Genomic DNA, 24994 nt, shown 5'->3' with positions numbered 1-24994 from the left:
TGTGTGTGTGTGTGTGTGTGTGTGTGTGTGTGTGTGTGTGTGTGTGTGTGTGTGTGTGAGTGCGTGTGCGTGTGTCTGTGTCTATGTCTGTGTGTCTGTGTCTGTGTGTATCTTCATCTCTCTCGCGCTCTGTTTAGACACTGACAAATATATAAAAGCACACAAATATAACGCATCGCATTTGTTAATCGCGGTGTTTTATTTTGAAAATTGACCGGATTCTCTCGTTGTTTCATGTGTGACTTCCTGCCAGGATTGACGCGATCGCTCGCGGCTGGCGCAAAAAATAGACCAGACGCCGAAACGATCGCTGCAGGGCGCGAGCCGGGTTAACACGGGCGCCGAAAGGAAACTGGCTCCGCTTCTCGGCGCTTCGCGGCTATTCGCGGCGCTTCGGCGTCCGGTGTGTTCCCGGCGTAACCCTGAACTGTGAGTTGATCTACTCTGAGATAGGAAACTCTGAGTTTTCGGTTCCAGAACAGCTGATCAGAGTTAGTTCAATCAACTCTGAGTAGGTTCAGCCGGAGCTAAGCGCGTGCACGCTGCCTATAAAAAGCCAGCCTTAATGGAGCCCCGATACCACGACTCACCATGGCAACTGTACACAATAAGAGGTCCTCCTACGTCACACCAGTGGAGCTAGAAGTCCTCATGCGGACGTACGGCGAACATGAACATGTATTTCGCAAGAGAAGCAATACGGCTGCAGCTGCAAGAGAGAGAAGCGGCGTGGGAAGAAATCGCTGCTCGAGTGAACGCGTAAGTTTGAATTGGTGTATTAATTAAATATATAATCACGGAATAGAAGCTAAAATTTATATTAATTTAGGAGCAATCCAGCGGGACCTAAACGCGCATGGAAGCAGCTAAAAATGAAGTGTAAGAACATCATTCAAACAGGAAAAATGGGCTCATGTCTGAACCTCACTTCAATCATATTTAAAATATTAAAGTAAATATCATTCAGTGGCAGTTTATGTGCCGCTTTATCCCTAACATGATGCTGATTTCACATACATTTCATTAATGAGGCCTCAATACATTTAAATTCTGCTCAGCCAACAGAAAGAAGGAAGAGGCCCGCAAAACGGGTGGAGGAGCAGCACCACCACCTCTGACTGAGGCAGAGGAGCTGGCCCTGAGCCAGAACACGGGGAGGCCAGTGGCAGAGGGAATCCCTGGGGGACTATCTGAGCCTGTCACCCCCCAGGACACAAGTGCCTTCAGAAGATGTAAGAAATAAAGAGTACGGTCTCAACCTGCGCTGCATGTTAAGTGTTATGACATTATTTTCATTGTGATTTGTCACTATAGGAATAAAAATTAATTGATTGATGTAATAGCCATGGCCATTTGTCCTAACAGATTGGGATGGGGTTCTCTGCCTTGTCGAGCCCCATCCAACAACAGAACACCTTGCCGCTGTAAGTAGGCTACTCAATACTCCAGAGATGACCAAATAGTGTAAAGTGTTCTAAAACCTAACGCTCATCGAAACAGGAAGGAAGAAGAAGATGAAGAGACCCTCTCTGCTGACACAGAGAGGCCTACAGAGGTAACATGTGATGATATGTCACTCACTGATATCTGGCGTTATCTTCCCATTCACTGCTCTTTAAGTTCCTGTGTGGAATATTGTGGCATGTAGCCTACACTGAAGTATGAACAGACATTCTTATCCTTTTTAACAGAGCATGGCTGGGCAGCAGGAGGAGGGGCCATCAGAGTCAACAGCACAGGTGAACACAGTGAGTCACTAAATGCCAACCCTAACCCTAACCCTAACCCACAATTCTGCATGAACTGCAGGATTTAATGTCGTCCTTATGTATTCCCAGTTACCTGTAAAGGAACTGTACAGGAGGCATCTTTGCTGTTCCTGGACCTCCAGAATAAAAAGACAGCGCTGGAGATGGAAATATTGCAACACAAGTTAGAGGTGGGTGCATAGTCACAGGTGAATTGTGTTATTTTATTTTTAAATATTGTTCCAGTAATGAACGTCTGCTTTTGTATTTGTAGGAAATAAAGAGGACCAAATAAAATGTGACTCTTTTGTCTTGTTTGAGCGCTCTCTGCAGTGGTGGTGGGAAATATACTAAACATGACTTTGACACAGATTTATCTTTGATTATTTTATTATAACTATAAAAGACTTTTGCAAAGGGTCAGAGCATAACAGAGAGGCAACCAAAGAGAGCCTAATAAGTGATATAGAAATGAGTGAATACACAGGCATTATATAGAGATAGGAGTACTCAGTGTCCTTGGGCTTCAGAAAGTAGAAAACTACCCAGGCCTCATCTGAGAAGCACTGTGTAAATGGGTCAAAGGTCAAAATATGAACAATGGCTAAGCGGTTAGAAGTTAAGAAGTATAACTAAGACTTTAAAGTATGTCTGATCTAAATAAGGTAAGACATGTTAAAGAACTAAAAGAAAAAAATAAATAAACGTGTCTTAGACAGCGAAAAGATTGTGGCAGACGACATCTCTGACTGCCCTTCCATCCTGCATGTCAGCTGCAGCGATGGGGTCATCAGCCTCTATTTGTAGGGCAGGGTGTTGCTCTCCTCTAATTGTGGCAATATTATGGAGAACAACACATGCCACAATAATGTCGCAGGCCCTCTCAGGGGTTACCCTGAGGTGACGTAGGCACTGGAAACGGGCTTTCAACAGGCCTATGGTCATCTCCACCTGAGCTCTCGTCCTGCAGTGGGCCACATTGAAGCGCTGCTGGGGGCCTGGCTCAGGGTCAGGGTAAGGGGTCAACAACGTTGGCCGGCATGGGTCAACGTGTCCTGTAATGTATAGTGGATACTTTGAGTGTGTCAAAGGAGGGAGACAAGTGAATTATATTGAACAAAGGTCGAGGCTACTTACCACGTTCCATTCTGTGGCTTACAGTAGACTCACAGTAAATCTGTGAGTCACGCACAGACGCGGGCCACTTGGCCTCCACATTGGTGATTATATGTGCAGCATCACATAAGATCTTGACAGTGCAGAGAATGACAGATGTGAGTTGCAGGATTGTGATCACAGTGGTCATATCTACCTGCACATTAATGCTGTGGATGGACTTTCTATTTACATAGTCTCCCTCATTTTCAGAGGGAGCCCTGATGGGAATATGGGTTCCATCGACACACCCAATCACAGATCCTAGAATAAACTGAAATTAGTAATCCTAGTCTGAGGTCACAGCAACATGTCATTAACAGTACACAATACATTATCATTCTTTAAAACAGATTTCTACATCGTTTACCTGCAATCCTGTGGAATTCCTCCTTCATGGCTCTCAGAGGTTTGTGGCCAGGGAATGTAACAAAAACGTTTTCCTCACTGCCCTGCAGACAGTGGCTTTGCTGAGGTGCTCTGCATCCCCAATATTATAAAGAAAAGTTCCATTCGCAAAGCGTAAGGCAACACAAAGAATTTGCTCAGATGTGAGTGCTTGTCCACGGTGGGTGATATTTGTGATGTGCGGCTGCAGAAGAGTGTGCAAATAACGCAGTGACTGTAAAGAAAAACGGTAACGCTCAAATAAAAAGACGTTCGGAAATGAAAAGACATCTAGTCGGGGTCTCATCGTCCTGTCCCGACGAGGGTTGAACTCCCTGCGGAGAAGTGCAGCCCTCTCGTCAACTATGTCGTCGACAAATGGACATGCCATGGTCACAAATAATTATCTTCTTTGTCACACAGACAAACGTTTTTTTAAATTTTCCGGTAACAGCTCACGTGCGTGAGACGGGTTGAATGAATGAGGAAGTGAATGAGGGTTTTATATTCGAGGGAGGAGACGGAGCGAAACTCTGGGCGTCCTGAAGAAAACCTGCTCGCGACCAGGTGAGGTTCACAGACACAGTTACCATAGTAACCAACTCAGTGTTAAAGTTACCTCTCTTTCTGAAACGGCACCCCGAGGTTTCCCTCATTTCAGGGTTAACAAACTCGGGGTTTCACTAAACCCGCTTTCTGAAACGGACCCCTGATGTCATGTTGCTGTTTAGTGTAATAACCAGCAGGGGGCGCTTGTTTGAATCAGGACTTTGAGGACTGGTGTCAGGAGCACTGCCTCCAGATCAATGCGTGGAAAGAGCTGGCGGTGGACTTTCACAGGCACAGACCCACTCCTCCCACAGCGGTGAACATCCAGGGAATGCATATTGAGATTGTGGACTCTTACACATACCTGGGTGCTCACCTGAACAATAAACTGGACTGGACAGTTCACACCATTGCCCTTTACAAGAAAGGCCAGAGCAGACTCCATCTGCTGAGGAGACTCAGGCCCTGTGGAGTGCAGGGAGCTCTCCTGAGGACCTTCTATGACTCTGTGGTGGCATCGGCCATCTTTTATGGAGTGGTCTGTTGGAGCAGCAGCACCACGGCTGCAGACAGGAGGAGACTAAACAAATGGGTGAAGAAGGCCAGCTCTGTTCTGAGCTGCCCCCTCGACACTGTGGAGGTGGTGGGAGACAGGAGGATGATGACAAATGGAGAACATTTCCCACCCCCTGCATGCACAGTAACAGCACTGGGGAGCTCCTTTAGCGACAGACTGCTTCACCCGCAGTGTGTGACGGAGAGATACCACAAGTCTTTCCTTTCTGCTGCAGTCAAACTGTTCAATCAAGCCTGCTCCCAGTAAAACATGAAAACAAACATGCTAAGGAAAACAGTTTAAATTCACTCCATCACTCATGCTAACCACATAAAAACCTCGACATTCTACGTGCAGTGTATTCATTTGTTACTTTTTTTACTCCAGCTGTTTGATGATATTGTGAACTGTGCGTGCTTCCTGTCTTTCCTTTGCTGCTGTTGACACTGAAAATGTCTCCGTTGTGGGATCAATAAAGTTTTATCTTATCTTAATGCGCTAAGTAAAATGAACTCGTGTGTACATGCTGTCCACATGCTCTTGGACATGTTTAATGTTTGAGTGTTTTCAGTTTTTTTACACGTCAATACAGAACCTCTATTTGAAAAGTGCACTTTTAACATAAACAGGATCTCAGTTTATCAAGGCAGCACAGTGAAGTGTTCATCTTATATACAATTCAGACATCATCATATTTATAGACACATTTGAATATGTTTACGTCATTATACACATCTGTTAGTTTAGGATATATTTACTTAGATTTTAAGTATTAAGTGTGGATTCCTCGGACCCCCTCCCTCCAGACTGCAGCGTCTCGTCCATCTCGGGCCAGATGAGGAGCGAACACCACCTCTAGTCTGCGAAGGGCGCTGTGCTGGTCACCATGGGCAACTGTCCCTTGGAGACGCTGCATCATAAGCCGAACCATCACCTGATTGGCCCAGACCAACCCCAGAGCTGGTGAAACGCTGGCAGGCAGAGGGCTTGGAGTAATAAAGGAAACAACATATCTTATATAAATAAACATTTCTGACTATCGCGTAAAAAAACTGTTAATTATCTGACTAAATCTACCACTTTTCTAAAGTAAAATGTTCAAGTTTAAAATATATCAAACGTTTTCCTCTGAGCTGCAGTTACATAAATATTCTCACATCAGAACATCAGGGCTGTCCCGAAGCTTCGACAGCAAGTCGTTGATTGTATTCGAAGCTTCGCTACCTTCGCTTTGCGACCGGGGGGTGGGGGGGGGTCTAAATGACATCTGAAATAATTACGGCATTGCTTCTGCTGCCTACAGATTTGAACAAAAAGAAAGTGCTGGCCTAAGGCAGATGAGGCTTAATAAAAGCACAATACCACCCATGGAAGAAGCAATGCATTCGATTGTGCCTTCTCTTTCAGTGTGCATTGAGCAAACTAAATAAATAACCATATCCAATCAAAGCGAAAGCATGATTTAGAGCCCAACAAAAATGCCGTCTGTAGTCTGGCCTGAGCACAAACTAGCGTACCTGGAGCTGGATCACAGTCCGCCTTTCGTCTCCACCACTCAAGAGGACCAGAACCTGTCTTTAAAACGTCCTCCAGTTCCTTCTTTGTAGTGACAGTCGGTTCTCCATCGTCATCCATGGACAGGAGGAGCTCAATTTCTCGCTCTTGGTCAGTTTTAGTCTCCTTTTGTTGAAGCCACAATGTAGTTTTTTTTATTGGTTTTATGTTTAACATGTTTGTGTTGTATTATGTAGTTCCGATATTGCAGCTTGTAGAGGAGTGCATATAGGTAATCCCCCGGTGATGGGCAGGTGTGTGAATGCGGAGGCCGTGTCTTTTGTTACAGTCAGGGTGTTGTGCCGGTGGGTTCAGCTTGCTTTATGGGGGATGAATGGAAACATTGCTACAGTATAACGACACGTAAATCTGCCTTGATGAACTTGCCGTCGATTAGCATGTCAAAGATTGAAGCTTCGAAGCATTCGGGTCAGCCCAAACAAAACACTGAACAGCTGTTTATGAAAATAAAATACAAAATTCATTTTTACCCCAAACTGTCATCGGAGCTGCTGAAAACATCCGTCACCTGAAAAACAGAAATGGTTAAACGTGAGACAGACACAATTAAACGTGAACCACAGACACGATTAAACGTGAACTACAAACACGATTAAACGTGAACCACAGACATGATTAAACGTGAACCACAGACATGATTAAACGTGAGACACAGACACGATTAAACGTGAACCACAGACACGATTAAACGTGATACACAGACATGATTAAACGTGAGACACAGACACGATTAAACGTGAACTACAAACACGATTAAACGTGAACCACAGACACGATTAAACGTGATACACAGACACGATTAAACGTGAACTACAAACACGATTAAACGTGAGCTACAAACACGATTAAACGTGAACCACAGACACGATTAAACGTGAACCACAGACACGATTAAACGTGATACACAGACACAATTAAACGTGAACCACAAACATGATTAAACGTGAACTACAAACACGATTAAACGTGAACCACAGACACGATTAAACGTGAACTACAAACACGATTAAACGTGAACCACAGACACAATTAAACGTGAACCACAGAAAAGATTAAACGTGAACCACAGACACGATTAAACGTGAACTACAAACACGATTAAACGTGAACTACAAACACGATTAAACGTGAACTACAAACACGATTAAACGTGAACCACAGACACGATTAAACGTGAACTACAGACACAATTAAACGTGAACCACAGACATGATTAAACGTGAGACACAGACACGATTAAACGTGAACCACAGACATGATTAAACGTGAACTACAAACACGATTAAACGTGAACTACAAACACGATTAAACGTGAACCACAGACATGATTAAACGTGAACTACAAACACGATTAAACGTGAACTACAAACACGATTAAACGTGAACCACAGACACGATTAAACGTGAACTACAAACACGATTAAACGTGAACCACAGACACGATTAAACGTGAACTACAGACACGATTAAACGTGAACCACAGACATGATTAAACGTGAGACACAGACACGATTAAACGTGAACCACAGACATGATTAAACGTGAACCACAGACACGGTTAAACGTGAGACACGGACAAGATTAAACGTGAGAGAAAGACACGATTAAACATGAGACACAGACACGATTAAACGTGAGACACAGACACGATTAAACGTGAGACACAGACATGATTAAACGTGAGACACGGACAAGATTAAACATGAGACACGGACACGATTAAACGTGAACCACAGACATGATTAAACGTGAACCACAGACAAGATTAAACGTGAACCACAGACAAGATTAAACGTGAACCACAGACATGATTAAACGTGAACCACAGACACGATTAAACATGAGACACAGACAAGATTAAACATGAGACACAGACATGATTAAACATGAGACATAGACACGATTAAACGTGAACCACAGACACGGTTAAACGTGAGACACGGACAAGATTAAACGTGAGACACAGACACGATTAAACGTGAGAGAAAGACACGATTAAACGTGAGACACAGACACGATTAAACGTGAACCACAGACATGATTAAACATGAGACACGGACAAGATTAAACGTGAGACACAGACACGATTAAACGTGAACCACAGACACGATTAAACGTGAACCACAGACACGATTAAACGTGAGACACAGACACGATTAAACGTGAACCAAAGACATGATTAAACGTGAGACACAGACACGATTAAACGTGAGACACAGACACGATTAAACGTGAGACACAGACACGATTAAACGTGAACCACAGACATGATTAAACGTGAGACACGGACAAGATTAAACATGAGACACGGACACGATTAAACGTGAACCACAGACATGATTAAACGTGAACCACAGACAAGATTAAACGTGAACCACAGACAAGATTAAACGTGAACCACAGACATGATTAAACGTGAACCACAGACACGATTAAACATGAGACACAGACAAGATTAAACATGAGACACAGACATGATTAAACATGAGACATAGACACGATTAAACGTGAACCACAGACACGGTTAAACGTGAGACACGGACAAGATTAAACGTGAGACACAGACACGATTAAACGTGAGAGAAAGACACGATTAAACGTGAGACACAGACACGATTAAACGTGAACCACAGACATGATTAAACATGAGACACGGACAAGATTAAACGTGAGACACAGACACGATTAAACGTGAACCACAGACACGATTAAACGTGAACCACAGACACGATTAAACGTGAGACACAGACATGATTAAACATGAGACACAGACACGATTAAACGTGAACCACAGACATGATTAAACATGAGACACAGACACGATTAAACGTGAACCACAGACATGATTAAACATGAGACACAGACACGATTAAACGTGAGACACAGACATGATTAAACGTGAACCACAGACATGATTAAACATGAGACACGGACAAGATTAAACGTGAGACACAGACATGATTAAACGTGAACCACAGACATGATTAAACGTGAGACACAGACACGATTAAACGTGAACCACAGACATGATTAAACATGAGACACAGACCAGATTAAACGTGAGACACAGACACGATTAAACGTGAACCACAGACATGATTAAACATGAGACACAGACACGATTAAACGTGAACCACAGACATGATTAAACATGAGACACAGACACGATTAAACGTGAACCACAGACATGATTAAACATGAGACACAGACACGATTAAACGTGAACCACAGACATGATTAAACATGAGACACAGACACGATTAAACGTGAACCACAGACATGATTAAACATGAGACACAGACACGATTAAACGTGAACCACAGACATGATTAAACGTGAGACACGGACAAGATTAAACGTGAGAGAAAGACACGATTAAACGTGAACCACAGACATGATTAAACATGAGACACAGACACGATTAAACGTGAGACACAGACATGATTAAACATGAGACACAGACACGATTAAACGTGAACCACAGACATGATTAAACATGAGACACGGACAAGATTAAACGTGAGACACAGACACGATTAAACGTGAACCACAGACATGATTAAACATGAGACACGGACAAGATTAAACATGAGACACGGACACGATTAAACGTGAACCACAGACATGATTAAACGTGAACCACAGACAAGATTAAACGTGAACCACAGACAAGATTAAACGTGAACCACAGACATGATTAAACGTGAACCACAGACACGATTAAACATGAGACACAGACAAGATTAAACATGAGACACAGACATGATTAAACATGAGACATAGACACGATTAAACGTGAACCACAGACACGGTTAAACGTGAGACACGGACAAGATTAAACGTGAGACACAGACACGATTAAACGTGAGAGAAAGACACGATTAAACGTGAGACACAGACACGATTAAACGTGAACCACAGACATGATTAAACATGAGACACGGACAAGATTAAACGTGAGACACAGACACGATTAAACGTGAACCACAGACACGATTAAACGTGAACCACAGACACGATTAAACGTGAGACACAGACATGATTAAACATGAGACACAGACACGATTAAACGTGAACCACAGACATGATTAAACATGAGACACAGACACGATTAAACGTGAACCACAGACATGATTAAACATGAGACACAGACACGATTAAACGTGAGACACAGACATGATTAAACGTGAACCACAGACATGATTAAACATGAGACACGGACAAGATTAAACGTGAGACACAGACATGATTAAACGTGAACCACAGACATGATTAAACGTGAGACACAGACACGATTAAACGTGAACCACAGACATGATTAAACATGAGACACAGACCAGATTAAACGTGAGACACAGACACGATTAAACGTGAACCACAGACATGATTAAACATGAGACACAGACACGATTAAACGTGAACCACAGACATGATTAAACATGAGACACAGACACGATTAAACGTGAACCACAGACATGATTAAACATGAGACACAGACACGATTAAACGTGAACCACAGACATGATTAAACATGAGACACAGACACGATTAAACGTGAACCACAGACATGATTAAACATGAGACACAGACACGATTAAACGTGAACCACAGACATGATTAAACGTGAGACACGGACAAGATTAAACGTGAGAGAAAGACACGATTAAACGTGAACCACAGACATGATTAAACATGAGACACAGACACGATTAAACGTGAGACACAGACATGATTAAACATGAGACACAGACACGATTAAACGTGAACCACAGACATGATTAAACATGAGACACGGACAAGATTAAACGTGAGACACAGACACGATTAAACGTGAACCACAGACATGATTAAACATGAGACACGGACAAGATTAAACGTGAGACACAGACATGATTAAACATGAGACACAGACACGATTAAACGTGAGACACAGACATGATTAAACATGAGACACAGACATGATTAAACGTAAGGGAAAGACAAGATTAAACGTGAGACACAGACATGATTAAACATGAGACACAGACATGATTAAACGTGAGACACAGACATGATTAAACATGAGACACGGACACGATTAAACGTGAGACACAGACATGATTAAACATGAGACACAGACATGATTAAACGTGAGAGAAAGACAAGATTAAACGTGAGACACAGACATGATTAAACATGAGACACAGACACGATTAAACGTGAGACACAGACATGATTAAACATGAGACACAGACATGATTAAACGTAAGGGAAAGACAAGATTAAACGTGAGACACAGACATGATTAAACATGAGACACAGACACGATTAAACGTGAGACACAGACATGATTAAACATGAGACACGGACAAGATTAAACGTGAGACACAGACATGATTAAACATGAGACACAGACATGATTAAACGTGAGAGAAAGACAAGATTAAACGTGAGACACAGACATGATTAAATGTGATACCTGGTTGACACACAGCACAGGTGTGTTATACTCCTGGCTCAGGTGATGCAATTTAGAGGAGAAACTGATCAGCTGTTTGCTTCTCTTCAGCCAATCAGAAGCCTGGAACTCAGACCTGAACAGAGCCGCCACAGAGTCCACCACCAGGAGGCGGACCAGACCCCGAGTCAGCAGGAGGGGGATCCGACGAGTCACACACACCTGCAAAGAGTCCTGCAGGTTCAAGATTCAAGATGTTTATTGTCACTCCGGTTATACAGGTACAATGGTGTGAAATAGTTATGCTGGGACGCTCTGATTAGAAAGGGTAAATATTAAAAATAGAGACATAAATAGAATAATAAACAAAACAAAATAAAATAAGGAAGCAGTAACGAAACAGTAACATAAAATAAAAGTAATAATATAATAATAACGATATTTGAGAAATATTTACATTTTTCTTATGAGTCAAAATTATGTGTAAACCAGAGGACCATATACATTCAAGAGAGAGTAACAGGAGAGAGGTAACAGGAGACAGCTGGTCAGAGGTCAATAATCAGAGGTCATAGGTCACACTCACCAGGTCAGCAGCGTGCTCGATGTAGATGTTGTTGCTGAACTGCAGGCTCTTGATAAGGGTGGGCGGGGCGTCGGAGCGCAGGCTGGACTGCTCTCGGATCAGCTGCTGCAGGCGGCGACTCGGGAATGAGTCCTCAGTGCAGATGAACACGGCTCCTGCAGAACACGGAGAACGCTTCAGAACCCAGACGGGAACGGGACTACAGCTGGGATTTGTTGTCCAGAAGGGACACTTGATGGAAAGGATATGATGATGTCTGTTCTCAGACCAGAACCGGATTCTGTGTAATCAAACTGAAACAGGAAGCTGTGTGCAAATTGGTCAGCTGATCTGATGCTGAGTTCAGGTTCAGTTGGATTTCTGAGCGTCTGGAGGTCATTTTGAGCATGTTTATTGAAGTATTGATACACTACTCTTACGTTTGGATGATGTTGCGTTCACTCACCTGAATCCAGCCCCCCCTGCTGGAGGGGGTACTGCACAGACAGGCAGAGCTGCAGAGCCAGCTGAGTCTTTCCTGCTCCACTCTCTCCTGACAGCTCAGTGACGCCACCCACAGGAAGACCCCCCCTCAGCAGCTCGTCCAGGACCGGACACCCGACGCTGAGCCGTAGACTGGACTGCCCCCCCCGGAGCAGGAGGGCTGCACACACACACACACACACACATACACACACACACACACACACACAAACACACAAACACACAGGTTTAAATGTATATATGTATCACTCTGAGGTGTCCAATCAGTCGCCATCATCAGGGCTCTGACCTGTGATTGGAGGACGTCGTCTGCAGGCGGCGGCGGCGGCTCTGAGCAGCTGCTGGAGGTCTGAGCGAGACAGGCCGAGTCTCTGAGGGTCCAGACCAGCACACAACACCTCACCGACAGACCGCAACTTTGCTAAACAACAGCAAGAGCAACAGTCAGAACGAGAACAGTCAGAACAACAGCCAGAGCAGCAAAAGTCAGTGCAACAGTCAGAACAGCCAGAGCAGCAAAAGTCAGTACAATAGTCAGAACAACAGCCAGAACAACAGTCAGAACAATGACAGTCAGAGCAACAACAGTCAGAACAACAACAGCCAGAACAACAGTCAGAACAATGACAGTCAGAGCAACAACAGTCCGAACAACAGTCAGAACAACAATAGTCAGAACAACAACAGTCAGAGCAACAACAGCCAGAGCAAAACAGTCAGAACAAGAACAGTCAGAACAACAGCCAGAGCAGCAAAAGTCAGTGCAACAGTCAGAACAGCCAGAGCAGCAAAAGTCAGTACAATAGTCAGAACAACAGTCAGAGCAACAACAGTCAGAACAACAACAGTCAGAGCAACAACAGCCAGAACAACAGTCAGAACAATGACAGTCAGAGCAACAACAGTCAGAACAACAGACAGAACAACAATAGTCAGAACAACAACAGTCAGAGCAACAACAGCCAGAGCAAAACAGTCAGAACAAGAACAGTCAGAACAAGAACAGTCAGAACAACAGTCAGAACAACAGCCAGAGCAAGAACAGTCAGAACAACAACAGCCAGAACAACAACAGCCAGAGCAACAGTCAGAGAAACTTACAAATAGGAGGTGTGAGACAGGGTGTAAATGTTGTGTGAACAGATAAATTATGCTCTTAAGACTCTGTGCTCTCTCCTTCACACCTCTCTTTGAATATTTCAGGTCACCTGACAGGATGAGTGTCCATCCAATAACAAAATCCATTTAAAATCTTTTAAGGCAGCCTTACTTGCTTAGTTTAGAACTTGCAATCATCTTGAGGAAGATTTGATGTACAGATCTTCCAGTTGTATAGAATGAAGTTATATACACTATATGCCGACAGTACTTCAAAAAGATACAGTCTAAGATAATTTATAAAATTCTGTTCTAAAAGTTCACAACATTTGAAGGAAAGCGATGTACTGTCAAAGTGGGGTATTTCTAAATGGAGTCTGGAGTGGCAGCTTGTACCTCTCCTTACGGCTGCTCTGATCCTCGGGTTGAGCTCCAGCTGGTCGCAGTCCATCTTCCTGCCGAGGACATGCTGTCTGCGGCGCTGGTGCAACCACAGAATCAGAAAACTGTTTTAACTAAATGTTAATCCGTCTGTCTGTTTCTGTCCCAACTGTTTTACCCCTACGAATACCCGCTCGAATACGTAACGTCATCACGAGGCGCCGGATGAAACCATTATGCTGTTGTGTGGGGGCAAACGGTCCCGGTTTATTTGTTAAACCAGGATACATATTTCACATTGAACAGCTGGAATAGATTTCAATTGCTTATCCTATACTTAGTACTGAATACAAACATTTTATTTTTAGTATTCATGGTTATATGTTACAGTCCATTTATATTTTTCCTACATCGAGCAACCCGCAACCCACGTCACTGCACTGCGCCACAGGAAAACAACAACCCGTCCAAATACTGATCAGAGTCTGTCCTATGAACGATTATTACTAGTATACAAATGTGGAGTAATGAAATCAACCGTTAATATTAGTATTAATATTAGTCTGAAAGAAAAATAAAATGAATTCTGACAAGAAACGGAATGTGAAGACACAAACAGCGCGTTTCTAACTGGACTGTTGTTTTCTACTGAGAGCTTCTCCCGTCGGTGAGTTCTTCTTTAACCACAGAACAACGGAACTTGTTTATCTGAACTAGTTAAGACTGGTGGTTTGGAGGACTAGTTAATCTGAACTAGTGGTGGTTTGGCGGACTAGTTAATCTGAACTAGTTAAGACTGGTGGTTTGGTGGAAGCAGAGTGATTATTTCCTGTAGAAAACATTCCACATTGCTTTGCTCCAGTGGCTTCATTTAAAGTTATTTTAGTTCAATAATCCATTCATCTTGTTCATGCTGGGGGTGTCAGCCCTGTTAGTTCCCATGATGCACAGCGATCTTGATGTTTTAAGTTGAAGAATGAATCATAATAATAATAATAATAATAATAATACATTTTATTTGTATTGCACTTTATATTTAGGGAATCGCAAAGTGTTAGAGAAGAAAGAAGAATCATGTCATTAATGTTTACAAAGCTGAGTTTATTTTAATCTCAGAGTAACTCAGCAGAGGTCTGTGTTTGATTTTTAATGTATACTGTTTAGTTAAAGTGCCTGAAAACTAACCAGCAACTTACTTTAGTTTGCTCGGATCCAGAGGAGATGTATTAGGATATTATCATTTGTATTATATCATGATCTGGGTGATAACTTGTTTCTGATTGGGTGCTGGGTTAATATCAGTTTATTATTAGTGTTAATGTTAGTGTATAACCCTAACCTATAATCAACACTACTCTTGATCACTGTCACCCAGCTGGCCTCTTCCTCTCTGACCTGCAGGTTGTATTTACCATTGACTTCCTCCACCATGAGCTCCAGAGTGTGCAGGACCTGTGGGGGTTCAGACATAGACGTGGATCAGGCCCGGGGCAGCGCCGTGTGTACAAGCTGTGGTTCTGTTCTGGAGGACAATATCATCGTCTCCGAGGTCCAGTTTGTGGAGGGAAGTGGAGGAGTTTCATCTGCTGTGGGACAATTCGTCTCTGCTGACGGTAAGACAGAGAACGTTTACAGAACCCTCATTTAGAGAACATGTGAGGTCAGGTTCTGTTCGGAGACTAAGACAGAGAACGTTTACAGAACCCTCATTTAGAGAGCATGTGAGGTCAGGTTCTGGCCGCGGGGTGTGCTGCAGCCGCGGGCTGTGCACCAGTAGGTGGTGCTATCAGCATGACCCAAATCTATATGTACATCTGTTCAGGCCTGGACCGGCATCATACATATACAATTTGGAGGAGATTCGACATTGTATATGAGAAGTACTACTGCCTCTGTACCACTAGGTGGCGCTTCGACTATGACTGACCATTTATATGTAGATGTGTTCAGGCTGGTCTTGAGTCATCGTATGTGAAATTTGAAGCCGATTGAACATTGTATGTGAGAGTTAGTACTGGCTCTTACCAGTGGGTGGCGCTATGAGTATGATTCAAAATATTATGTAGATGTGTTCAGGCCGGGACTGGCATCGTACATTTGAAATTTGGAGGACATTTGACAATGTATATGAGAACTACTACTACTTCTTTCCATTAGGTGGCGCTATGACAATGACTGATATTTATATGCAGATCTGCTCAGGGCAGCACCCTCATCCAAACTGTGAAACTTGGAGCAGATCAGACAATGTATATGAGAGTTGATACAGGCTCTCACCAGTGGGTGGCGCTATAGGTAAGGCAAGTAAATTTGTATGCACATGTGTTCAGGGCAGACTCTTTCCAGGTTGGTGCAGATATGATGAAATACAGCCGAGTTAGAACAGTCTAAAGTTCATGGCGAAGGTTGTTTTCGCCGCGTCGCCGCGCCTGCTGGTGAAATCTCAGACTTTTCAACAAACCTTAAACAAGGTCTTAAGAGACTCCTGACAATAATTTGAGGTTGATATGTTTTACTGCCTTAGAGGAGGGGCGTAAAACATGTCATTTCCTGTTTCCAGTAGGGGGCACTATGCCTTATGGGAGATATTTGCATGTAGTTGTGCTTAGGCTGGGACTGTGATCATACATAAGAAATATGAAGACGATTAAACATTGTGAATGGGAGTTGTAATGAGTTTCTGTTTTTGGCATTTTGCCAAAGAACATCAGACTTTGGGGCTCTAATTAGGGGAGCAGTGATCGGCCCGATCACTCTAACCGATTGCATGACGTAAAACTTATGAGCCACACTGGCGCATCACACCGAGCAGATTGTTTTTTTTCGCAGTGACAGTTAAGAGAAATAAAACGCTCACTTGTGTGAAATCAGGGGTGACGGCTGCAGGGGCGAGTGATCACTGACACAGACGCGCTCCAAAAAGAAATATATTCACACTCTCAACCAACGGGACTGTGAATGACTTCAAATCACTAGATCGCACTCAGTTTTCTAATTTATCAAACCGGAGGACGACTCAATATTTTTCCATCGTTAAAAATAAATCCGTCATTGAAGGAAGTACAGTTAGATGAGATCACACTGCAGGCATCAGACACACGTGAGCCTGTTCAAGTTGTTAAAGGTCCTTGTTTGCTCTTGAAGGTCGACATGTTGTGACACAGGCCTGACTGAATGTTGCTGTTTGTTAAACCGTTTACAGAGAACGGCTTCATTTGTTCTTAAAACTCGGTTTTTAACTGATAAACACAGAATACTTCTGTGTTTGGATTTTATTATCAATTTCTATTTTTGCAATAGTTATCTTTAACATTGTTAGGCTCAGTGTCAGAGCTGTCTCTTGTGGTCACAGCTGATACAGTTGTTAAGTATGATTGCAGAGCCTGCATGTTTCAGCCTCGATATGTTTATGTGCATTTATGGTCTACTGAACAGAGCAGTTATCAAGTGCAATGGCTGATGAACACTAAGATCATAATGTATTCATTTCTGTGTTCAGATTTTTATATAAATTGGTGATCGGCAGATGTCACTATTAAAAAACGGTAATCGGTATCGGCCCCAAAAATCCTGATCGGTGCATCCCTAATTTTAATTTAAATATTTTGTTGCAGAGATGCTCTGGCCTACACATCACACACGGACGAAAGTATCAAATATTTTCGCTTGGTACAGATCCCTGCTAAAATCACACCATAGTCACTAATTCATATTTTTATGTGAAAATAATGATGCAAAAATTATCATTCCCTTTACTGTCACGAATCATATCGAAATCGCAATATATGTCGACATAATCACAATTACATATTTTTTCAAAAATCGTTCAGACCTACTTTCAAGCTCCAATGTCCTGTCCATACACTGATCGGATGAAGTCCGTGTCCTGTCCATACACTGATCGGATGAAGTCCGTGTCCTGTCCATACACTGATCGGATCTGACCTTTTATTCTGCCCGCCATAATGTTTGCTCAAGAACTGATCGTTTGTTCACACATTACTCGAAAAGAATGTAAAATTGGCACAAGGGACCTTTCAGACCACTCTGGCCTGAAGCTGCATAGCACACGCAGAAACACTCCATGGAAACAAATAAACACAAGTATGTTGAAGGAGTCCAGGATTCAAAGAGATGATGAAAAAAGAATGAAAGACGTACTTGGAGAACAATGATAATGGACAGGTGAAGGGGGAACATATCAACAACTGTCAATGAAAAACATTGAACTTTCAACACCAGGTAGACCTGTACAGTCTTTGTTGGGCTGTTCGTCATTTCTCAAAGAATTATTTACTATCCAGAAACAATGGGTTTGTTTGTTCCTTAGGTTTATGGTCGCAGTCTAAGCTCCAGAAAGAGGTGCAGTTACTTAGATGGCCGGCTTATGACCCACATTTTAAACCAGCATCCCAAGATCTCAGACACAGACATGGATAAGGTCCGGTTTCACATCCGATTCCTCTTTAGTAAAGGACGGGGAATTCATGGGCATCTGGTATACGTCAGAAAATATGGTTTAGAGAAACAGGATTTTTATACTTACAGCACCATTATGTAAAAGAAGCGAAGGGAATGAACAAAGAAGAACCCTCTGATGTAACAGATATACAACTCAGAACAGACTAGACGGATCATTGGGAATCTGGACCTCAGTATACTACGGATGAAGGGCAACTCAACAGACTACATAAAGCAAAAGTGGGGAAGAGAACTGGACACAAATCTCCAGCAGGAGACACAGCTGGAAGAACTGAGGTTTTTTTATAACCTCCAAAATAACTTCAGAATCAATGCTGAGACATTGTGGGCGCTTCGTGGCAGATCACACTCGCATCTTTTGGTCCCATTTTACAACCTTTCTGGGTCGATGTTCAAGCCGCCATTAAGAGTATTTTAGGATTTGATATGGAGTTCACTGGTCACTCTCTCTACCAAGGAAACATACCTAAGGATCAGATTGAGACAAATATTGAAAATTCTTATGGTAGCAAGCAAAAGGCAATTACAAGACAGCGGCTTCTCCCACTCTGAAGCAAAGGATAGACAGTGTAAACAGCAGTATGGAACGTATGTTATTCATTTTAAGATCACAGAAAGAGAAGGGAGAAGAGGACAGGTCGAGATGGGATACATACCTGACTTGTAATCAGTATGACAGCTGAAACCACCATGAACCTCTGACGGACTTCTATGTACACCATTCAATGTAACACAGTGACCTCATGTTTGTGTTATAGAATATATATAAAATATCATCCAGCCAACCTCAAACGAAATGTCTCATCATTCCTGTGGTCGTTTTCTACCAACTGGAGCTAAAGGCTGCTCTTTAGAGACGTGTCCACCTGGTAGAATGTGAACACCTGCAGACTGCACAGTGAAGTAACTCTCTTTATAGATCATGTAGACACGCCAAATTCAAACAGCTGTGAACAAACTGAAGCTTTATTGAATCAGAGTCTTTCTTGAAGCTTCTGTTCTCAGTGGATCTGTTTACCTGTGGAGACAGAAACATGGTCACACCCTCACACAAAGCAGCAGCAGCAGCACCATCAGCATCAGCACCATCAGCACCAGCACCAGCCAGTGAGCTGAAGCAGCTTCTCAGTGAAAGTAGCTCAGAGGCTGGTGGTTCACCAAGTCTCAAACTTAAAAGTTGACTTTGCAAAGCGTGTAAATTCATGTTATGGGTGATTAGTTTAGATCTGTTCTGAGTACCTCTCATGATGCCCTGGTGAACACTGGCTCCGTACTGACTGTACTGGCTGCAGTCAGAACTGGTGTGGCTCTTCAGGTCTGAAACTGAACCCCCAGAACCATTAAAGCCTCTGTAGGAACCAATAACCCCAGCTCCCCTAGCAGCAGGATTCATCTCAGAGTTACTGTTGGGATTGTTTGGGTGATATTCTCGGATGTTGACAGGAGTGTTTGGGATGTCCTGTGGTGTGAAGCTGGGGTAGGAGGTCTTGCTGGTTCCTCCTCTCATGTCAGACGGAGTGGTGGGGTTCTGAAGGTTCTGCCGATTGGGCTGCTGATGTGTTTGGGACCTTTCCTTTAGGCCAGAAACAAGTCTGACTCTGATGTGAGACGCTCCTGATAGTGGGAGAAGAAACAGAAAAATCTGATTTAAGGGAAGAGTATTTAACCACAGCGGTCTTTCTTTATTTGAGCACACATGGGCAAACTGCTAGCCTAGCTCTGTCTTTGTGAAATGCTAGGTTAGAAACATCAGAAGTCAGTTTAAGCAGCTAAATGATCTTAGACACCAACTTAAATTTTAATGAGCATTCAGACTACATTTTCAAAAAGGCAATGTAGAGATTCTTTCTCTGAGCAAGGAAGTCTTGAGGATGGTTTACACCAGTCAAGTGGAAAGTATAATTTCCTACAACATCACCTGCTGGTACAGAAATGTAGGGGCTCGGAGCAAAAACAAGCTCACAAAAATATTCAACACAGCCAGCAAGAGAATGGGGAACCCCCAGAGACAGCTGGTGGAGCTGTACACCACACACACCAGGAGGAGAGCAACATCCATAGTTCAGGACCCTTCACATCCTTTGTTTAATGAATTTCAAAAACTCTCTTCAGGAAGATGATCTCGAGCGTCCACAGCAACAAGAAACGTTTTGAAGAAGTCGTTTATTCCATCCTCTGTCATCCTGCTACACTAATGATTAATTTTTAGATATTAGGGACTGACATAAGTAATCATACATGTCAAAACTATTTAGATTAAGTGCTAACTATTAACAATAAATACATAACTCATTACTCTGCCGTTTGTTTATTTAATATCTCGTGTATCCCGACCCATGGCAGAGGAAGAATCTTGCTGTATGTGTATGCGTGTCTTGTTAAGTTCAAACTGTATGCAAGTCTGTGAAGCCAAAGGCAAATTTCCACACAAGGGGACAATAAAGATTTCTATTCTATTCTTAAAATAAAAAATAACTGCACAGAGGCAGCAAGGAAAACAAGAAATACCTGTTGGTTCAACGACTGTCTTTTGGTGTCCTGGTTGGTTTGGGATTTGATGGACTGGTTCCTGCTGGGGTCCTTGCTGGTTCCGGGGAAGATAATTAGGTTGGATCACAGCAGATTGATCCGATTTCACTTGGACACTATGAAAACCTTGGTCCAGCTTCAGTGTTGGGAATTGCTTTTCCTCAGGCACATATTCCTCTTGTATTTTTGAATCGCTCTGTTCAGGAAGCTGTTGTGACGTCCAGTGGTTCCCATCACTTCTGTCAGCATTCACACCAGTGGCATACTGAGATGGATAAGATATTAGAGGGTTTGCTTGCTGGATAACAGGTTTCTGGTTGTGCTTAGAGGAGACAAGCTTGCTGAGAGGTTTGACTCTAACATTCTGCACCCTTGACCAACCTGTCTCAATGTTCCTTCTTTCAATAGACCCTGGTCTGTCTGGGTTTTGGTTGACTTGACTGGTTGAATTAGACGGTGCTGCAGTGCTCATAGACAAGTTATGGACAGCGTTTTTGGATGCAACGGGTTTGGCATTACCAGGGACGTATTTCTCGTCTCTGCTGGGCAGGAGGAGTTCACTGCTGCCAAAGTGGTCTGGGCTGTACTTAGCTGGTGGTTGAAGGACCGGGTGTTGCGGAGTAGCTTGAGAAGGATCAGACCATCTTTGAGGCTGGTATCCTAGTACCTCTTCAGTTTTTGCCATTTCCTGCCCACCACTTGAGTATCTGTAAATACCTAAATCCAGATTGGCCACATTTAATTTGGTCTGTTCTTGCATGCCAGGAGCAAGATCATCATTAAGACTCTGCAGGTTCTTATTTTCCTGAATTAAACCAGTTTGAGTGGGCTGGTCCCATGTTAGGCCAGAGGGCCACACACCCTCACCTAAACCCTGCCTGGAACTCCCCCAGTGACTTTCAACCGGTTCAACAACAAAAGGAGAAAAAGGAATCCTGCTGGAAGAACTTAAGGCCAGGTTGTCTTCAGCTAGTCCTGAATTTTCATGTCTCTCTTTTCCAGAGCTGAATGTTGGTGTATTGAGGTTGGACAGATGGACACTGCTCTCTGGTAACTTGTCATGTCTGTGAGGAAAGTTGTGGAGATGGTTTTCACTTGGTGTTCTGAATACTGGTTGTTCTTTTGTCTGGGACATGAGATTTCCAGCGGGAGATGAGACCTGCAGAGGGACTTCATGGGTACTGATGGTTGGACCTTCATGCGCAGGGAGGAGATGGTTTGGAAAATTGTGGAGGTTTTGGGGGGAGTGGAGCAGCTTGTTGTGTCCTCCTGGTACAGTGATGAATTGGCTGGATCCGGGTTTGGGTTGCGGACTTGAACCAGAGTGAGGCAGGACTCTTCCTGCCTCTGGAGTTGGGTGGACCTGGTTTGTTGGGGCACTGAAGGCATTTCCAATTACCTGAAGTGAACAGTCCTGTGCAGGCAGTTTTTTTTCGGAATCTGCTGTAAAATAAAGATATTTTATAATTCTGTCATTCAAACCAAACTGGATTTGGCTGGTCGTTAACTTAGACTGTGACCTTTAAGGCTCTTGAAGACTTTGAGTGAACCAAATCCAGGACTCTGTGATCCAAAGAGCCGGTCCACAGTCAGTCTGCTGACTCCACTAAGTGGATAGAAGCACCTCACTGTCAACCTGTTGAAGAATCGGACATTTGGTCATCAATTTTCTTGAACATGTGATGGATTCTTTAAATCCAGTTTTGTTTTATGGACTGTCACAGTCTGAGTCCTCCAGAGAGCCAGACTCCGGTTGTAAAGTGTTTCCTTACTTGAACTGAGATTCTCTGGAGATAAAGTTTGGTCCGTCGGCGATCATCTGTCTGTCATGGAGGATTTCATTCTCATAAACCATGTATGACTCCCCGACCTGTTAAACACGTCAGTTACAAAACTTTAAACACATCTTAGCATACACTTTGTGGAGTTGTGCAAAGCAAGAGAACAGAAACATGTTATAAAAGGATAATATCTTCATAATCAGTTATAAAATATATCTTTATAAAAAGGATATTATACTAGATGTTCTTTATCTTTCAGGACAACCACCAAAAAATGTTTCTGTCTTTATTGAAGACTGAAACAGTACTGACATCAGAGAAGCTGGAACCAGGCGATTTTTGTTACTGCTAAAGAACAAACTGTTGCTAACTGGTCGGCTGATGAATTTCAGCTTTGTGGTAAACTGGCCTGTCATATGAACAACATTGTGTTTTCCATTGTGTTTACTTTTTTTAGGGAGCGTAAACACAAGGCTTATGGAGTCAGCCAGAGACAAGTGGGCAGCTTGCCGATCCAGGGGCAAAACCTTTCTTAGAATCTAAAGTTAAGTGATAAATTAGCCGGACTTAAATGAGCAGTTGGCTGTTTTAGTATTTTTGAGTCATACCATGGCTCTGGTCCCACAAGAGTCCAACCTGAACTCAAACAGGACTCTGGATCCATCGGTCTGCTTGGGTCTACAGGTGGGGTCCAGAAGAGTGGTTCTTTCAGGCTGCACTGTCGGCCAGGTGGAGGTTGGAGTTGTCACCACTGTCATGGTCCCGTCTGCAGAACAGACTGACACCAAAGAAGAGAAGTCTTATGGTTTTATCTCGGTCTGGAACCAGATCAAACCAAGATTTGATTTAGGATCTGATCGAGGGAGGCAAGGAACCACAAGTGTGAAAAACGTAGTCTTCAGTTGGTCTTTATCCAGTCGACTCTCAGATTCAGCCCTCACTTAAGAGGAGTTTTGAGTTTGTCTTGAGACAATTAAATCTGATACCGTGCTGGATCTACTTCTCAGTGTTCCAGTCAGAGCTTGGTCCCGAAGTTTAGCATGTTGAGGCACTTTGAGACTGATGAAGATTACACAAATAAACTAACTGCCTAAAGTCAGTTTAAGGAGCTAAGATGAATTTGTGGAGCAGAGCAAAGGTTACCTATCATGTCCTGTGTTTTGAAGAGGCAGCGTTTGGAGGTGGATGTCTGGACCTCCAAAGTTTTGGCGTCTCTCAGAAGAAGCTGAAAGGTTCCATAAAAGTTTGACAGGTTGATGCCCTGGAAAGAAAAATAGTTTCTCCTTTAATGGTTTATTAGTAATGACTTACAACACACTCAAGATTGAGGCTTAGTGGTTTGAGATCATCACCTTGATTTGTTTAAGATACATTAGACTGTCCAGTGTGCAACTGTTTTCACTGAGTATTGTCTTTGTTATTTTGAGTGAAATTGTATTGTCGTTTTCATTGTACTCTTGATGTCATTGAACATCAGGGCATGCCCTCAATGGTTTTTCAAAATTAAATAAAGGTTGAATGAATGGTGTAATTTTCTGTATCTCATCAGAGCAACTGAGGCAAAACTAAATTTAAAATTAAAGTTTGAATGCATTTTTAGTCGTAGGACTGCGACTCAAATATTTTATCTTTTCATAAAGTTAGTTATTATTCTGAGATTTTGATCAAAGACACGTACAGACAGAAAGCGGTTATTTAGAGAGAGACCCAACATGAATCACCATGAGCAGCACTGAGGTAGAAACATCTGAGACTGGATGGGACGAAAAGTTTACTCTGTCAAATGTCCAATATGTTGGAATGAGAAAGAGAGGAGCTGCCACTGTCATCGCTAAAGGGGAAAAAGTAATTTGAAATCAATACCTTCACACCAACTCTTAAACTCAGTTTTTTTTGCTGCTTATGGAACAGACTGGAATTAATTCTGATGACTCTATACGAGATACAAAAGCAAACCATAGCATCAGCGACAAGATTGGTTTTTTCTATTTTTCTAACCCTTTTAATCCGGGGGGGGGGGTAGGTGTCAGACAGAGAGATTAGCTGCTCGCTGCTTTTGTTTTCATGTTACAGGGCAAACATTTAAAATGAGTGATGCATGTGACTGTCAAACAAAGCAGGAGGATTCGTTTTGTTAAAAAACTCCACTTTAGCATGAACAGGACAAAATCAGCGAAGAGATAAGAGGTGCAGCTTTGACCACAGGGGGCGCCAAAAGCAACACAAACACAAAGTTCCTCACAGGAG

General features: G+C 42.9%; 2 protein-coding genes and 1 long non-coding RNA gene across 5 annotated transcripts in view; 2 read left to right on the top strand and 1 right to left on the bottom strand.

The window, feature by feature from the left end:
• The first annotated feature begins 298 nt into the window (after positions 1 to 298).
• Positions 299 to 2029, top strand: LOC138585367 (uncharacterized). 3 transcript variants are annotated; one of them, XR_011305592.1, is made up of 6 exons: positions 299 to 759; positions 1059 to 1232; positions 1366 to 1424; positions 1501 to 1555; positions 1692 to 1748; positions 1839 to 2029. It is a non-coding gene; the product is annotated as an uncharacterized lncRNA (long non-coding RNA). The 3 variants fall into 3 exon arrangements; XR_011305591.1 differs by having other exon boundaries at positions 1366 to 1555; positions 1692 to 1739; XR_011305590.1 differs by having other exon boundaries at positions 1366 to 1555.
• Positions 2030 to 4940: 2911 nt separating this feature from the next.
• On the bottom strand, positions 4941 to 14113 carry xrcc3 (X-ray repair complementing defective repair in Chinese hamster cells 3). Its single transcript, XM_069657548.1, has 7 exons — positions 13971 to 14113; positions 12766 to 12897; positions 12439 to 12636; positions 11994 to 12148; positions 11429 to 11641; positions 6441 to 6478; positions 4941 to 5381 (listed from the first exon to the last, which is right to left on the bottom strand). The coding sequence occupies exons 1-7, from the start codon at positions 14023 to 14025 to the stop codon at positions 5168 to 5170; spliced, it is 1005 nt and encodes a 334-aa protein (XP_069513649.1). The 5' UTR covers positions 14026 to 14113; the 3' UTR covers positions 4941 to 5167.
• Positions 14114 to 14416: 303 nt separating this feature from the next.
• brf1b (BRF1 general transcription factor IIIB subunit b) overlaps positions 14417 to 24994 on the top strand; it is a 55759-nt gene continuing 45181 nt past the window's right edge. Inside the window, exons 1-2 of the mRNA XM_069657791.1 lie at positions 14417 to 14622; positions 15357 to 15568. Coding sequence (XP_069513892.1) covers positions 15385 to 15568 — 184 coding nt within the window. The 5' untranslated portion in view covers positions 14417 to 14622; positions 15357 to 15384. The remainder of the gene's footprint in view (positions 14623 to 15356; positions 15569 to 24994) is intronic.

The sequence above is a fragment of the Semicossyphus pulcher genome, unplaced genomic scaffold (genome assembly GCF_022749685.1).
Source record: "Semicossyphus pulcher isolate SPU_LCO1_2020_fin unplaced genomic scaffold, fSemPul1.0.p SCAF_11, whole genome shotgun sequence".
Taxonomy (NCBI): domain Eukaryota; kingdom Metazoa; phylum Chordata; class Actinopteri; order Labriformes; family Labridae; genus Semicossyphus; species Semicossyphus pulcher.
This window is presented reverse-complemented; position numbering and strand designations above follow the sequence as displayed.

Bases quoted from the DNA above. Each gene is read 5' to 3' on its own strand.
- xrcc3 (XM_069657548.1), bottom strand. From the start codon at position 14,025: ATGGACTGCGACCAGCTGGAGCTCAACCCGAGGATCAGAGCAGCCGTA. The intron at 12,898-13,970 runs GTACAAGCTGCC...GCTGTTGTTTAG, and splicing joins CAGAGCAGCCGTAAGGAGAG to CAAAGTTGCGGTCTGTCGGT. The intron at 5,382-6,440 runs GTAAAAATGAAT...TATTACTCCAAG, and splicing joins AGCTCCGATGACAGTTTGGG to CCCTCTGCCTGCCAGCGTTT.